The sequence below is a fragment of the Salvia splendens genome, chromosome 1, assembly GCF_004379255.2.
Source record: "Salvia splendens isolate huo1 chromosome 1, SspV2, whole genome shotgun sequence".
NCBI classification, from domain to species: domain Eukaryota; kingdom Viridiplantae; phylum Streptophyta; class Magnoliopsida; order Lamiales; family Lamiaceae; genus Salvia; species Salvia splendens.
Genome location: NC_056032.1, coordinates 23,994,771 through 24,008,347, shown reverse-complemented (window position 1 = coordinate 24,008,347; position 13,577 = coordinate 23,994,771). Strand labels below are relative to the sequence as shown.

The following is a 13,577-nucleotide window of genomic DNA, read 5'->3' as shown; positions in this document are numbered from 1 at the left end:
TATCTCGCTCCCCAATGAGCTTTTTGTCACACATGCAACGTCCAAATCCTCTTGGGATACGACTAGAGGCCCATCTTCCTCACCTCCAACGGTCGTTTCACCCATGGCGGGTACAATGTCGGACGGTGGCGCGGCGTCGGCGGCCGGAGCTTCTCCAAATACCACCATCCCCATATGGCCTCCACCCTCATCGGTAAGGTCCTTAGGATGAGATTCCATATCTTGTGCTTCTTTGTTATCCACGAAGTAAGTCGGGAAGAGTGTTACCTTGCATTTAGGGCTGTCAAGGGCGGAGGACGAGCCGGAGTTCTCTAGCTCGGAGGTGCCCTCTCCAAAGTCGAGCTTCTTCGTGAGTTGTTTGTCCTCCGGGAGAGGGGAGGGTAAGAATCTTTTCCGGCCAAGGCCTTTGGTGAGGGGTGCCGGCGTGCTCTTCCTAGCCGCTATCTTATTCTTCTTGCTTGTCATTTTCATTTCCTTGGCTGGTATCTTCGGTGTTTGGTCCTCACTTGAACGGAAGGCCATGAGTTGGTCCGGGATAGATCTAGCCTCCTCGGGGTCCGGAGGAGCCGGAGCGGGGGTTGAAGGTGGGTCCGACATGACCGGTCGTGCGCTGACCTCGTGGCTGGTCGAGGGAGCTCCGGGTTTGTTCGGCGGCCAAGGTCGTGTGTTGGGGATGGACGAGCCGACCAATGAAAACAACTCGACGGGATTGGGTGTAGAGGTGCGGTGGCCGAAGGGTTGTGGCCGACGGGTTGTGGGGGTAAGAGGAGGAATGTGGAGGACGGCGTGGAGAGGGTTGCGGCGGCTGGTCGTGGAATTATGGAAGGGCGGTGGGCTGGATCAAAGTGGGGGAATTGCAAGAGAGAAGGGAGAGCTTCTCACTCTAGAAGGGCTATTTTGGAGTTGGAGCTTCTTCGACCGGGGATGCGGCGTCGACTTGTTGGAGGGGTTGTGACGAAATCCGGTCCAAGGCCTCGGCGGAACGAGATTAGCTAGTTGCAAAAGGGATTGTTTTGGCTGCACATGTGACTCTTCCATGAAGCAATCACGTGAGTCAAGGTTTGGGAATGAGACCAATTGCCTTTCACCAATGAGTCTTGTATTTATTGCCATATCCGGAAAGTTGACCATAGTACCTTTTGTTTGTCTTGTTTCCACTCCAACCAAGCAAGCTAGCTCCCTAGAGTGTACCATCTTGTCAGCCACCATAGCAACGGTCATATTGTCGCCGGATGAGGGCTGCGCCTGCGCCGGCGCCGGCGTGGAGTCGGAATTCAAAGATTCCAGCCGTTCGGGTAGTTCCAACGCTCGGGATTCCGTTTTACTTACCTTGAGAGGGCCTTCCTCACCACCAATTCCGTCCTTTGGGAGTTCGGAGAAGACAACACTCTCTTTGCGAGTCGGTATCACTTCTTCCGGTGCCTTCTCCTTTGACCGGCCATGGCTACCTTCTCTTCCTTGTCTTTCCGCGCTTCCCACCGCCATGTCAAGCTCCTCTATAAGGTTTTTCTTGAGGCCGCTTGTACGGATCTCCTCCCCGGCGTCGTCCTCGGCAAAAGCTTTCTTGACTTCCGGTTTTGTCGATGGGGAGGGGGACGCATTGTATCTTTTCCTCCCGTTACCTTTCGTTGCCGGCCTCAGAGTGGACTTCCTCATTTTCAGCTGGTCTCCTACACTTCGACGGGCCTCCTTTTTGCTCGCCGTCGCACTTGTAATGGTATCGCCGGCGGATTGGAACAAGGCCCTCGTTGCATCACTCTCATCGGTAGCCGAATCGTCCATGGTCGACGTCCAGCTCCCCGCGAATGGCTGGGTGGTTCCTGTCGTCTAGTCCCACGGGGAGACCGCCAACGAACGATGGAGCAAGCGTTCTAGAGAGAGAAGTTAGAGAGAAGGGAGAGAATTTTGGTTGTGCATTGAGATTGACATATCCAAGACACCGGTTGGGGAGATAATACTAGATTTACAAGGGATGAATTCCAATTGGTGTCGAGGAAGAGGAAAGGCAAGGCACATAAAGGAGACATGCACTCCAAAGCTCAACACATCGACAATTTGCGTATGAAAGATAATGTCGCCACGGTGTCATTCGATCCGGATAACTCTAGTGCGAACGAGCCGAGCACTTGCTCAATGAATGTGTCATGTGGGCTCCCCCAACCGGGAGAAGGAAGGCTTCATCGAGGAACTTGATCCGGGAGGGATCGTTTATCGCGGGGGTATCCCTATTGCGGGCCTCAATTAAGTTACGGACCTTGGATTTTGTGATGTGACGGTTGCACCATGTTAATTGTAATAGAATAGTGAAGAGTACATTGATGACCACTCTAGTTGGTAGGGAGGCCCTCGTTGTACTCTAATTGATTTTGGCGAGCCGTCACTTTTGGGCGGCTCGGTGTTCCTGGTTGTTCATTGCAATTGTCCTTAGAATGCACAGGTGTGGGTCCGCCTTAACCCTCCACCCTCATGGTGCTTTTGATCTAAAAAAAAGATTTACAAGGGATGAAGGTTAGGCAAACATTGAAATGGGATCGTATTCCTCTTTTTTGCCACGATTGTAAGCATGTTGGACATACTAGAGACGTGTGCTATGCTAATGGTCAGAAGGAAAAACCAACGATGAGAGACTATAATTCTAAAACAGATAAGGGATTGGTGCATGAGCAGGGAAGGTGAGGAGATAAGGGTGGGAGAGTGGGAAACGGGGGGGATACTAGAACGGGGCTGGGGTTAGGTGTGGAATCCTTGAGCAAGGATCTGGGAGTTGCTGAGGGATCTTTGGAATTCACTGGTTCTAGAGATAGGATGCAGGAGGGGTTGGGGAGGGAGTAAGAGGATGAGGGATTTCAGTTGCAATGTAAAAGGCGTGGGAGACAGGGTAAGGGGGAATGGGATGTTGATGGGTTGAAGAGGGGGACACTGGGCGCCGGAGCTCAGGATCTGCGTGGTGAGCCACCTGGGGGGGGAGGGAGTGAGGAGTCACCCCCGAAAGAGTCTGAAAATAGGTTCTCGTTGTTGAGTTCTGTTTCCTTGGGACTCTTCTAACTGTTCTCTTGCAGATTTAGCAAAAGGACTTTAAGGCAGGAAACCGCTAATGAAGATGCTGCCAAATGGGGACTTCGGCTCTGAGATGTATGAAGATGAGAAGGACTGGGATTGTGAGGATGAACTGGAGGACGATCCTAATCCACAGAGGGGTCGCATTGTGGACAAAAGAGGGGCGTTGCTGAAGCTGTCGAAGATTGGGGATGAGGAGAATAAGTCAAAGAAGGGAAGGCTGCTGGTAGAGGCCTCACCTGCTATGGTTTGACATGTCTTTCAATTTTATGATTTGGAATGCTCGGGGTGTTGCTATGTGAACACTCAGAGCATCATCAAATGGCTGATGATCACAAGATTTAGGTATTGGCAATCATTGAGCCATTAATTAAACCGAGGCCTGAATTCTTTAGCAGAAAATTCGGGTTACAGTTAAAAGGCTTCATTTTGTAATGATCAGATTTGGTTGTTTGTGGAGGAAGGGATACAGGTGGATGGATGGATGGGATGATTCGGAGCAGATTTTACACGCCCGACTTGTCTCGCCTATTTTACCTACGCCTTTCTTTGTTTCAGTGGCTTATAGGGAGGGGAGGATTGGGATGTGGAATAAGCTCCGTGAATTGGCAACAAGAATGGATGGTCTACCTTGGCTTGTGGGAGGTGATTTCAACATTTTTGTTTCTGAAGATGAGAGGCAGGGGAGTAATAAGAACAGAGCCAGAGAGATGATGGATTTTGCGGAGGCCAGTAGTGATTGCCAACTTTTGGATGTTGGTGCAGATGGACCTAAATTTACGTGGGCAAGATGAGAGATCTTTGAGAGGCTTGACAGGGTTCTTCTTGGGGAAGGTTGGGCGAATCTCTTTGAGTCTACCAGAGTTACAAACCTTCTTAGGATACTTTCTGATCATTGCCCACTTCTTATAGTCTGCCGAGTTCCGGGGCCAAGAACCAGACCTTCTTTTAGGTTTCAAAACATGTGGGTGAGACATCACCTGTTTTTGAATGAGGTTGAAAGAAGTTGGAGGGAGGATACAGGTACGGGTGGGATGCTTAATGTCCAAATCAAGTTGAGTCGTCTCAAGCATAGTTTGAGAATCTGGAATCGTGTGGTTTTCGGTAACATCTTTGAAAGGTTAAAAGAGGCAGAGATAGAGGCTCGGCAAGCTCTAATGAATTATGAACAAAATCCTTCTCAGGCATTAAGAGTTGAGGCAAATAGAACAGCGGTCGTTTATCTATTAAGGCTGAAAATGGAGGACTTTTGGCGGCAAAAGGCAACGTCAAAATGGGTGGCTGAGGGAGAGAGAAACCCAAGGTTCTTCCATGGGTGGGTAAAACAGAAAAGAGTCAAGACTAGAATTCACATGATAGAAGATGGAGAGTTGTCTCTTACAGAAGATGCTGAGATCAGAAATTCAGCAGAGAAGTTCTTTAGAGAGTTGTTGACTGAGGATGTGGGACCACTGGGGGATGCGGACCTGGACATCCTTGGTACGCTTCCTCCACATGTGAGCATGGATCTGCTTGAGAAGGCTCTATCAGCAGAGGAGGTAAAACAAATCATGTTTGAGATTAATGCAGAAAGTGCCGCTGGTCCAGATGGGTATTCGGCTCTTTTCTTTCAAGCTTGTTGGGAGATCATTGGGAAGGATGTGGTTGATGCGGTTATTGACTTCTTCTCTAGGATGCAAATCCTGATGGGTATTGCAGCAACTTTGATTGTTCTCATACCGAAAAAGAACCCGACAAGGTGGGCGAAATTCAGACCGATTAGCTTATGTAATGTTATGAATAAGATCATATCTAAGCTCCTTAGGAAAGGTTGGCACCTCTTCTCCCAATGCTAACTGTCCCAAATCAGAGCGGCTTTATTGAGAACTGCATTTCTTGAAGGTCCCAAATCAATGCTAACTGTTCGGCGCTGCACTAGGGTGGGACTTATCCGAACATGGTGTTAAAATTAGACATGGAAAAATCCCACGACCGAGTATAGTGGTCGTTCCTGCTCAAGGTCTTGAAGCAGATGGAATTCTCAGACAAATGGGTGAGGCTTATTGAGAACTGCATTTCTCCGTGTTGGTTTCCAGTGCTTATGAATGGATTTTTTTTAAAATTAAATCCTATATAAGGGAGTAAATTACAAATAAACTCCTATACTATAGATAGGAGGAAATTACAACTGATGTCAAGAGGGCTCGAACTCGGCACCTCATGCAATAATGTCTAAGCTCCTTGCCGCTAGGACAAAGGCTCTGGACCGGTGCTTGTGAATGGATGCCCGGAAGGATTCTTCAAATCTTCTCGGGGTCTCAGACATGGCGATCCAATTTCTCCTTCTCTTTTCATCCTAGCAGCAGACTATTTATCAAGGCTGCTAGATCACCTCATCCTTGGGCGGAAGGACATGATTATCGCACAACATGGTATACCATGGGGGTTTCTCATCTAGCTTATGCAGATGATATTATTATATTTTCGCAAGCATAGAGATCTGCTATCTTGAATCTGGCTGATTGTTTAAAGGACTAAAGTCCCAATTTGGTCCTTAACATATTGCGTTTTTTTTATTTTGGTCCAAAACATTATCTTTTGAATTATTCGGTCCCTCACATTTGAAATCGGATCACATTTGGTCCATTTTGGACGGTTCCGTCAAATTTTTGACGGTTTTAATTAGCGGGTCACAAATCCATCACTAATCCGTCACTAACTGGGAGAAACTGATCCGTCACAGATCCGTCAAAGCTCCTCTTCCGGGTGACTCTACTGGTGGCTCTCCTCCTCATCTTCTTCTTCACCCTCAACTACCCTCCCCTCTCCCCCTCCAACCACGCCGCCCTCCACACCTCCAACAGCCTCCTCTCCTCCGCCTTCTACGGCGCCAGCGCCGCCTGGGAGAAGCAGGTCCGCCGCTGCTCCACCCCCCGCCGCCCCAACGGCTTCTCCGTCCTCGTCAACGGCGCCGCCGGCTTCGTCGGCTCCCACTGCTCCCTCGCCTTGAAGAAGCGCGGCGACGGCGTTCTCGGCCTCGACAACTTCAACTCTTACTACGATGCCTCACTTAAACGTGCCCGCCAACAACTCCTCCAATCCCACCAGGTCAATTTCCAATTATTATACTAATTCTATTTTGCATTTTTATAATATACTATCATCCATATCTAATTGAAGTATACTAATTTAATTCTTCATCTTGAGTTGATGCAAACTAGCGAAATTTGTTTAGTTTTGAGTCGTTAAAATTAGAAGCCGATTTGTGATGGATTTGTGACGGATTAGTTTCTCCCAGTTAGTGACAGATTAGTGACGGATCTGTGACACGGTAATTAAAACCGTTAAAAATTTGACGGAACCGTCCAAAATGGACCAAATGTGATCAAATTTCAAATGTGAGGACCGAATAATTCAAAAGATAATGTTTTGGACCAAAATAAAAAAAAAACGCAATATGTTAAGGACCGAATTGAGACTTTAGTCTTGTTTAAAGTACTACATGGAGGTTCCGTACAGAAAGTGAATGTGGGAAAGAGTTGCTTCTTCCTGAAAAAAAAAACACTATAATTGGGGGAGGAAATCAAGGAAGTTAGTGGTTTTCAACAGGGGTGTCTCCCATTCCAGTATCTCGGAGTTCCTATTTTCCGAGGCCCAAAGAAGACCTATGTATTTCTGTTCATTCGGGGTAAGATCTCTTCAAGAATACATGGTTGGAGTCATAGGCACTTGTCATTTGGGGGTCGCTGATAAAGAGTTTCCTGGGGGCGATCCAAATCCATATTTTCCAGGTTGACGCTGATAAAGAGTGTCCTGGGTCGATCCCAATCCATATTTTCCAGGTTTAGGAACCTACAAAGGGGGCCATGAGGCTGATTGAGCAGGTGATGGCTCGGTTTTTATGGGGATCTTGTAGTAAATCAAAGAAGACTCATTGGATCAAATGGTATAGAATTTGCCTTCCTACAGATGAAGGGGGCCTGGGCATCCGCCGCTTGAGGGATTTAGTAGAGGCCTTTAATGTTAAAATGTGGTGGAGATTTCGAGAGCAGGGCTCTCTTTGGGCGCGATATATGTTCCAAAAATACTGTTCAATTGCCTTCCCGCTGGTGACATACCAGTCTAACAGATTCCACTTGCTGATATGTGCAGTCCCAACGCCACCCTACAGCCTTTTAATGTAAATGAATTTTGGATGGGAGACCAATGGAATGAAATGGAGTTGTGGCTTTTGGCGGAGGAGGTGGGTTTATCTGATGAATTTATTGAGGAAATTCTGCAGGTACCCTTTGACAGAAGGGAAAAAGATAGGGGAAGATGGAAGTTAACATGTAATGGTAATTTTTCAACTACTTCGGCTTGGGAATTAGTGAGAAACAGAGGAGAGAAACGTTTGGTGCATGAGCTCATCTGCGGAAAATACATCAGCCATGTTCCTTTGGCGCCTCCTAGCTAATAGAATCCCGGTAGACACGAAATTGCAATGGAGAGGGATCATATTAGCATCTAAGTGTAGATGCTGTGAGAAACCAAAAGTACAGTCAAGACTGCATCTGTTTGTCAATGGGAGGGCGGCAAGGATGGTGTGGCAATACTTTGCAAGATGGTTTCCTCATGTTACGTAATTTACCGAGGAAGGAGAGAACATTGAACTTACGCTAAGATGGTGGCAAAGGAATCTGGGTATAAAATCTAAGTTTCATCTTTGTTCCCTGCCTAATCCTCTGGTATATTTGAACGGAGAGGAATGAGAATGTTCACCGGGAAAAGGCTTTTGAAGTGGAGAATGTAATCAAGAGAGTCAATTCTCATTTGAGGAATTTGGTGTTGGCAAAGCTGATAGGCCCAGAATAGTGGCGAAACTGTTGCCCAAGGTTGGATGCCATGGATAACTCGGGTAGTAAGGTTCGAACCAGGAAAGATGGCAGAGTACAATGGAGACCTCTGGATCCTTTATGGATCAAACTCAATGTAGACGGTTTGTTTATCCCGACTACTCCAAGCGCAGGGGGTGGGGGCGTGGTGAGGAATCATGGGGGTGAGATCCTTACTGCTTTTTCTACCAATCTCATGGGAGGATCAGGACTGGAAGCTGAAGTGTTGGCCTTGCTCCTGGGCGTGACCCTGGCCAAGAAACATGGCAACCAGATATGAATTGAATTGGATGCGGAGATAGTAGTTCGGTGGCTGGGCTAGGAGCAGCTGTGATCGACTGAGGTCTGCACTAATCTGGCCAAAGTCAGACAGGAACCGAGAGGAACCAATTGGAAGATATCGCACATCTTTAGGGAAGGAAACAAGGTTGCTGACTTCTTGGCGGGTATTGGCATTCAGTCGGGGACGAGGAACATTTACACAGGGAGATCAGCACCTGTGCGGGTGAAGGCGCTATGCAGATTGGATTAGCTTGGACTGCCCAATTTTAGATTTTGATGGTCCTTTTGTTTGGTTTCTTTCTTATGTAAAGGTTTTGGTGTTGGTTTTGTTTTTGAGCAAGGTAATCCACTTTTGGGTAGTCTTATTGTAACCTTTTCGTTTGGATGATATATAGGGGATGAGGGTCCTACTTAACCCTCCACCATGAAGGTGTTTGACAAAAAAAATGAAAAAAAAACTTCCAAAGATGGGAAGAGTATTTATCTCTCACTCTTAAAGTGTATATGGAAACGTGTATAAGCACTCAAATCATGCATCATGCAATGTTTTACCATAGGTTTGCTAAAAGTCTAATCCCTCCTGTACTAGATGTGATTAAGTATCAAAAGTCCGAAAGGTCTTTATTTTGGTTGTAATGTAGGCGTTTTTGTAGGTGAGGAATATTTGGCTAAAAAGTAACTCAAAAATAAAACAATCCCAAGTAGCGTTAAAATGACTCCACTTTTCTAAAAACTCAAGACACTTCTAATACTTATTTTTCTCCTTCTACTCACTTTCCAATCCTTTGATTTTTTTTCTTTTCACAACCTTTCACGACTTTCTTTTTCTTTTCTTTTTTTTCATCACTTTTCTTTCTTTTCTTTTCTTTTTCATAAGCATCCTGTCTAGATCAAGCACACATTTTGAATTTTCTTCTATTTCACAACTTGCACTTTTTCTATATTAAGCACACTACTTTTCTTTATAACTTTTCCTCCTTATCTCTCCAATTCCTTTACAAAAAATATTTAAAAACTATACTAACCAAAGGAATTGTCCCCATTTATTAGGCTTCCAAAGAATATGCTTAAAGGCTCAAAATTGGCTCCAAATGAAAAATTTGAGAGGGTAGAAAATTTGGAAATAAAAGTAGCTAAGAAAAGATGGTCTAACATCCTCCTTCATCACCTTAAACACTATGTAAACTTAGGCAGACTAGGAGCAAGTTCTATAAACATATACATGCATGCAGATAAATCACACAAGAAAAAATTTAAGGCTTAAATCTCACAAGGTATAAGCATGATTCAAGGCGAACAAGCAATTCACTAATTATGCACATTTTCACCAAACCATCAAATCAAAACGTCAACCATACTTAATGAAAAATGAAAAGAACTTCATATCATTGGCAACTCGGTCTAATGTGTCCTTAAGCATGCGTGTTTCTAAGTTCTTCATGCTATGTTCATGACATGGATTCACCTTCAGGTTTTTAAAACAAAAACTTAAAAACTAAAGCAAAAACTTAAACTCACGGTCTATCCTGGATAGCGGTAAAGGGTGCTGGATACCGCGTCTATCCTGGAGGTCTCGAGTTCGAACCCTGGGTGGCGTAATTTGTCTTTCCTCCCTGTTATAGGAGTTGATTTGATTTGTAATTTCCTCCTTCATATATATGATATAAATATATGAAGTTAATTTAAAAAAAAAAAAAAAACTTAAACTCACGGTCCACCACTTCATCCCCTCAAACTTATTTACAACAAAGTGTAAAATAAGTTTGTAGAGTTGGTAGGGACGTGAGTAAACTACTAAAAACAGAAAACATACCATGAAATTTTTGCGCGGAGGCTGGACGGGGCAAAAATTCGAAAAGAATTGCGGCTGGAAAACTGTAAATGGGCAGCGGTAGCTGGGGGCCCTCCAGCGGTCGCTACGAAAGAGTCAGAACGTTCCAGTAAGTGGCCAGCGGGCCGCTGCGAGCTCTGCAGCGGTCGCTGGGGAGAGTCCAGAACTTGCGAAATTTTCAATCAACATGAAAACGAAATTAAACACAAAAAGTACTTAAAAAACCTGATATAAATGGTTGAGTTGCCTCCCAACAAGCGCTTAAAAAACGAAATTAAACACAAAAGTTATGGCACATCACTTTTGGGTGTGGCCACGTTTTGTATGCACCCTCTTTTGAAATGTAGGGATGAGGGACCCACGAACCCTCCACCATGATGGTGTTGGATAAAAAATAAAAAAAACAAGCGCTTATTTTTCGTGTTTAGCTTGACGTTCTTTGAAGCTCATGAGTTATCCCCCATCGTGGAAATTCCGTTGGGATGCCTTTGTACCTACAAATTCGCAATGTGAGCATAGAATGAAGAAAATTATAGTAGGATATAAACACATAATATTTGACAATCCCCCAAACTTGAATCAAGTCAAGGTGTAAGAATAATCACATGCAAGACCAATTAATCTACCTTGATTCAAAAAATCATCCTACCATCATGATCTCTATCCCCCAATAATTTGCAAGAATTTTCAACAATAAGCCGTGATCATGCAAAACAATATAAGATCAAAAATATACACAAGTCATGCAAGATAAAATAGCCTCACAATGCTATGAACATGAACTATGCGTATCAACAATCAAGTCAATGGGGTATTCAAGTTTCATCCATAAAAAGAAGCAAATTCAAGCACACACAACAATATTTAATTCCAATAAAACCAACTTACGAATTCACCAACAATTTATCAAAAGTATATGATCCCCCATCAAACTCCAATTCAAACTACTAAAATTTATACCAACAACAAAGTCATTCAATGAAAGAATTCAAGATCAATGCTCAGAAATTACAAGAAGAACGTACCTTGCATTGGTTGACAGTTGAGCACAAGAACAATTTGATAGAATCCAAAGAATTTGAGTAGGTGATGTAAATTTGAAGTGTGGGTGTGTGAATAATGTGGAGAAAATAGAATTTAAAGAGAGAGGAGAAGTGGATGCTAGGATTAGAAAGAAAAAGAATGAAAGAAGGAAAAGATGAAATATACCTTAAATAAAATGTCGTATCTGACTCGCCTTAGTGGTCGCTGAATGCAGTTCAGCGGACCGCTAACCTGCTCCAGTAAATAATTTTTTTTTAATAAACAAAAACAATTTTTTTTTATAAAAAAATGGAAATAAACTAAACAGAAAATTTTGAATTTTTTTTAAGAAAAATGAAAAATAAAAAAATAAAATCTAAAGAAAAATGAAAATCAAGATAAATTGGTACACCTTCATTGTTGCGCTCCTCGTTCCCCTCAAGTACCTCGAAAAATAAAAGAAAAATAAAATTAAATAATATTACACTCTAAATTAGTATTATCAACCTTTCTACAATATCAGCTTAAAGCAATAATATTTCCCGACAACGGCACCAAAAACTTAATGCACTATTTTTAGCACTACAACTACTTGCAAATATACAAGGCAGAAATAGTATAGCTAAAGGTCAGTACTGAGATATATCGAACACGGGGAATAGAATTGCAATTGACTATCATGTAATAAGCATCAAATACTATCTAGAAAAACATAGATTTGGATTTGAAAATAAATAAAGTAAAAGCATAACCAAATAAGATAGAATTAGGCAAACAAAGGAATTTGAAGGATAATAATTTCACTAACTCTTTAGTTATTCTAATTAGTTTTACGTTCATCCGACTCAAGTTTTACCACAATTTCTCCCTATCATGGATCAACACTCCGACTCAAGTTTTACTACAATTTCTACCTATCATGCATCAACACTCATGTCACAGTTATTGTGTCACAGTTATTGTATGAACTTTTATAGTTATTGTGTCACAGTTATTGTATGAACATAAAAGTTTGCAGGACAGTTTTAAATTTTGAGAAAATGTGAAATGATGAAATGAAAGTAGATGAAGGCGTAATAATAATTTCCTAAGTGTGTAAAGGTTAGATATGGAAAGCTTATTTTGTGCTAAATGATCATAAAAGGGTAATTATATAATACATTAAACTAATTAAACATAATAAATATATTATAAATATAAAATACCTAAATGTCCACACAATTTTTTATTAATTTACCACTATTCTTTTCATCAGGGATCTTAATTTTTTTAAGATCCTTCATTTTTTTATTAAGAGTCTGTGATGTCAGAGACCAAAAGACCAAAAAATTAGAAATTTTGAGACAGTTCCCTCGTCTGTATGTATAAAAATTTGAAAATTTGCATTCATAATAACACCCGTACACCAACAAATATCAACCCATCAGCATCTGATTATTTCTGAATGAAGAAAATAAAAAAGTACCAAGAGTGGAATACAAAATTAAACTTGTGCTCGATACAAGTAGTATGTGAGAAAGTCAAGAAGAGAAAATGCTAGGTTTGTGCTTGGGCTTAACGCATGACTTGACAAACTGCTTCAATCCCTTCTTCGGAGACTTCCTCTCTCCTGAACCACTGCTCTTCTCACTTTCATGAATCCCCACTTCAAGTTGCAAACACACCTACGTAATAAATATATTAGCAATAAGCAAGGATATTACAAAAAACAACTAAATATATTAGCAATAAACAAGGATACTACAAAAAACAACTACTATCTATCTCTGCTACATGAGAGATGACCCTTGGTTGCATAGCACTATTTTATTTTCTGTATATAACGAAAATAATAAAGAGTAATAAAATATTTTGATTTTTAAAAAGGACTCATAAATCATGGTTGGGACAAAGAAAGTAAATACTAGATTAAAAAGTAACCTTCAAGATTCGATCCTCGGCATGAAGCAATCTGTCGATCAAGTTGCCCTTCTCTTGGACTTCGACCATCACCTCCTTCACCGGCCGACACCGCTTCTCGGGCGACAAAAACGGCTGCCCATCACTTGTTAGGGGTCCGCTCGATGCATTTGAACTCTTCGGAGAGTGGTGATCGCCTCGAATTTCTTCCAACTGATGCAACTGCAATCAATATTAAACCCTCCTACTCTTGTTACTTGCAAACTAAACCTCAATTTTTTTGCTGTGAAGGTTACATAAATAATCTTAGAGAGAGAGACAGAGACATACAATGAGATCAAGGTGATTGATCCTAGCGAGTATTGGTTCTTCAGAGGCTGACATTTTCAATAAGCTCAGACGTACTTGTGTTGAATGGGACAATCAATATTAAGAGATATGTTGAATCTACTATATATATATATATATGTGTGTGTGTGTGTGTGGATTTTAGGTGGGTTGATAAGATCAACAAAGTTAAGTGTTTGTAGTGTTGCCTCGCTACTTGACACGTTAACTATAACTCATGCTTGGAGCCGCCACGTGTCGTACCCTCTTTTGCTTTTCTCGAATCATTGTTGATATTATCCTAT

General features: G+C 42.6%; 1 protein-coding gene across 1 annotated transcript; it reads right to left on the bottom strand.

Annotated features, from left to right (window-relative positions):
* Window positions 1-12,407: 12,407 nt before the first annotated feature.
* LOC121797412 lies at window positions 12,408-13,355 on the bottom strand. The gene is made up of 3 exons (XM_042196170.1): window positions 13,276-13,355; window positions 12,967-13,167; window positions 12,408-12,710 (listed from the first exon to the last, which is right to left on the bottom strand). Exons 1-3 carry the CDS (start codon window positions 13,327-13,329, stop codon window positions 12,567-12,569), a joined length of 399 nt encoding a protein of 132 aa, XP_042052104.1. The 5' UTR covers window positions 13,330-13,355; the 3' UTR covers window positions 12,408-12,566.
* Window positions 13,356-13,577: the final 222 nt, after the last annotated feature.

Coding starts and splice junctions, on each gene's coding strand:
- LOC121797412 (XM_042196170.1), bottom strand. CDS start 13,329: ATGTCAGCCTCTGAAGAACCAATACTCGCTAGGATCAATCACCTTGAT. Junction 13,168..13,275: donor TCAATCACCTTGATCTCATT/GTATGTCTCTGT, acceptor TATTGATTGCAG/TTGCATCAGTTGGAAGAAAT. Junction 12,711..12,966: donor CCGAGGATCGAATCTTGAAG/GTTACTTTTTAA, acceptor TTTATTACGTAG/GTGTGTTTGCAACTTGAAGT.